At 31.6% G+C, this 3,377-nt stretch overlaps 1 protein-coding gene across 1 annotated transcript; it reads left to right on the top strand.

Annotated features, from left to right (window-relative positions):
• The first annotated feature begins 225 nt into the window (after positions 1-225).
• On the top strand, positions 226-2,312 carry LOC120086256. Its single transcript, XM_039042804.1, has 3 exons — positions 226-423; positions 520-582; positions 1,940-2,312. The coding sequence occupies exons 1-3, from the start codon at positions 346-348 to the stop codon at positions 2,135-2,137; spliced, it is 339 nt and encodes a 112-aa protein (XP_038898732.1). The 5' UTR covers positions 226-345; the 3' UTR covers positions 2,138-2,312.
• Positions 2,313-3,377: the final 1,065 nt, after the last annotated feature.

The raw sequence follows: 3,377 nt of genomic DNA, 5'->3' as shown, positions 1-3,377 counted from the left end.
GATTGGTTGGGGTTTGAGGAAATGTGTGGCCAATGATTTAAAGCGTTGGTTGAAAATTTTTGCATTGCCCACGAGAAATGAGTGAAAGGAGGGCAGTAATAATATATTGAGGTTACTTTTGTTAAGAGCCTCAAAAAATTTGTAGGTCATGTGTTTAAGTCAAAAGAGCCCGTGAAATTTTGCCCAAAAAGATGAAAAAATATGGGTATAAATTTGGTTAGGTAGCCCTGAAGCAAAAGGTGTGTAAAGCAAATGTAAAATTTAGTGCAGTAGTAATATTGATGGGCTGCTGCTGTTGCTGTTGCTGTTGCAAAGTTTCTAGCTTTTCATCTTCGGCTTATAATTATGGCTAAGCCTAATGTTTGCTGCTCCATTGAATTGGAGCCCAAAACCTTGAACCAAGGCCAACTCCACCAGGCTAGGGTCAGCCTAATATCCAACCCAGAACCCACAATTATTTTCTTTTAGATATATAATTTCATGTATTTCATCTTAGTTTTTTGGGTTTTGCTTCTGCAGGAAGTGGCTGCTGATGTTGTTCAGAAACTGGAACCCAGTGAAGCCTCTCTTGTATTGATTGATGTATGTGTTTCTTTTACTGACCATATTTAACATCGCATTTATCATTCTACTACTTTTATTAATTATCACATATTCACTCATTTTGAAATTGTTGATGTTATTTTTGTAATATTTTAAATTATTATAAATATATTTTTAACCTTTCAAAATCTTCAAATACTTGATTTTTACCCATTTAAACCTACTTTTCTTATAAGAATTGATATTAGATAATTTAAAATATATGTTTTAGAGTAAATTGAACCTGACAAAAATGATTTTAATAATTTAAAAATTACTCTCAAACATAACATCCATTACTCACTTGTGAACTTTTTTTTTTCTTTTTACCAAAAGTCATTTAAGGATATAGTTTTGGTTTTTAGAGGAGGTTTTTGGTATTCCCATGATCTTAAAGTTAGATTATAAAGTGTGAAACTAAGTGGCTTGTGTCACTTTTGCTTAAATGATTTTAAAAGCTTTAGTTTTTAGATTTTTCTAAAATCGGGTAAAATTTTTAATTAATATTTAGTTTTCAATATTTTATTTTGAAATAAGATTTATTTATAAATTTATCTATTTCTCACGTAATCAAATCTATTTTTTATTTTTCACGTCCGAATTGCAGCATTCTTCTCTAATATGTGATTATATGAGAACTCATAAAAAAGAATATTTCACATGAAAAAACTCTTTATCTAATCATTATTTTTTTAAAAAAATATACCATGTTCATTTTTTTTAAAATAAAGCTATTTTTTTAATATTTAAAAATTAATGTATAATAAACAAAATTTATCATACTAAACAATTATTTAAAATTTTAAATTATAAAAAATTTAAAAATAGTTTATTATCAGTCTATTTTATAATTTTGTATATAGTACATAGAATTTAAAAAAGGTCAAGAGCCCAATTAGACAAATTAAAATTAGAAAGTTAATAGATCCTAAAATAAACTGAAAGTTCAAAGACCAAAGGATGATCTTAAAATGATTTAGAAATTTGTTGGACACAACTTGAAAATTTATGAAGAACTAACTATTAAAATAATTTATCATTAAACAATTTCTTTATTATTGGACAATATATGGGATCCTAAAATAAACTGAAAGTTCAAAGACCAAAGGATGATCTTAAAATGATTTAGAAATTTGTTGGACACAACTTGAAAATTTATGAAGAACTAACTATTAAAATAATTTATCATTAAACAATTTCTTTATTATTGGACAATATATGGGGCAGTAGAATCGTAAATCAAGGATTAAACAATATTTAAAATATGTATTAATATGAATACTGGTCTTAATTCTTACAAGTACTTGAGTAACTTTCCCTGTTATATTTTTGCATCCTAATTGATATGAGAGTTTAGATCGTGGAAAGATTCAAAACGATGAACTATATGTTGGAAGGAGAAGGAGACTCACAACCGTCACTGCCACCACCGCCGTCACTGCCATCACTGGGAGATATTAAGGAAGAAAGAGGAAGATGTCAGTGCTTTTACGTTTCTACTGAATCCCCAAATCAACTGCAGTTGGTCAAAGAACCCCTTTCAGCTCCATTTTGAAGCTTTTACCCTTCTTTAGATCTTAAAAGCTTTTTTTTTTTTTGAAGTATTTGGAGGATCATTTATATAAGTTGTAATGAATAATTTTCAATTTATTAACTATCACTCATAAGTGATAACAAAAACAAGGCATGAAATTGAAAATGATGAAATTTTGGAAGAAGTCTGACCCAAATACCATCTGTTTTTTGTTTGTAACTAACTTGTATAACGGTCAGCTGGTATAACCTTATAAATATCAATGATTTCGAATTAAAAAAAAAACAGAGAGTTATCAGTAAGAAAACATAAAAGAGAGAGAAGAAGTTGGGATGAATTTTTCCTCTGTTTTTTCACTGTTTTTATGGTAAAATTGATACAAGGCTTATATAGCCATGGGAGAAGAAGAAAAAAAAAATGGAATATTTTTAATACAAATGTACATTTTTTATTAGTTAAATGAAATTTTCTTTCTAACCAATTACTCTTCTAGAAGGGAGGTGATTTGGTAATGGTGTAGCTGACTTGGAGGTGCCCTTTGTGTATGTGTAATGCTAACTGAGTTGCTAACATGGATTTCTCTAACATCCCCCCTCAAACGAGAGGGTACATCAAGTACGTCGAGTTTGGAACGAAGAGACTGGAAGTGAGAGTGTGTGAGCGATTTTGTGAGGCAGTCGGCAAGTTGACTAGCCGAAGGAATATACCGAACTTCCAAGGCTCCCCAAAGAACATGATCCCTTACAAACTGAGCGTCAATCTCGATGTGTTTAGTTCTGGCATGAAAAACAGGATTGGTGCAATCGCACCGGTACTTAAGTTATCACACCAGATGATGGGTTTTACAGAGGATAATATCCCAAGTTCCGATATCAATTGATTAAGCCAGATAACTTTAGAGGTAGTGTGTGCTAAGGCCCGATATTCAGATTCAGTACTCGATCGAGCTATAGTCGTTTGCTTCTTGGATGACCAAGAAACGAGATTGTTTCCAATGAATAACAATATGCTACAACTGATTTTCGGTCGTCGACGTTGGAAGCCCAATCTGCATCGGAGTATGCATATATTGACAGGTCGGAGCTAGGTTGGAACAACAGACCAAAGTGTTTAGTGGTGTTGATGTACCGAAGGACACGTTTGATAGCCTGCTAGTGAATATCAGTTGGTCTTTGAAGAAATTGGCTTAAGTGATTGACGACGTATGCGATGTCAGGTCTTGTTGTGGTGAGGTACTGCAGTGCACCAATTGTGCTTCTGT

The sequence above is a fragment of the Benincasa hispida genome, chromosome 9, assembly GCF_009727055.1.
Source record: "Benincasa hispida cultivar B227 chromosome 9, ASM972705v1, whole genome shotgun sequence".
Taxonomy (NCBI): Eukaryota; Viridiplantae; Streptophyta; class Magnoliopsida; order Cucurbitales; family Cucurbitaceae; genus Benincasa; species Benincasa hispida.
Note: the sequence above shows the minus strand (reverse complement) of the source record. Positions and strands in the feature narration are given on the sequence as shown.

Bases quoted from the DNA above. Each gene is read 5' to 3' on its own strand.
- LOC120086256 (XM_039042804.1), top strand. From the start codon at position 346: ATGGCTAAGCCTAATGTTTGCTGCTCCATTGAATTGGAGCCCAAAACC. The intron at 424-519 runs GTCAGCCTAATA...TTGCTTCTGCAG, and splicing joins GCCAACTCCACCAGGCTAGG to GAAGTGGCTGCTGATGTTGT. The intron at 583-1,939 runs GTATGTGTTTCT...ATGAGAGTTTAG, and splicing joins CCTCTCTTGTATTGATTGAT to ATCGTGGAAAGATTCAAAAC.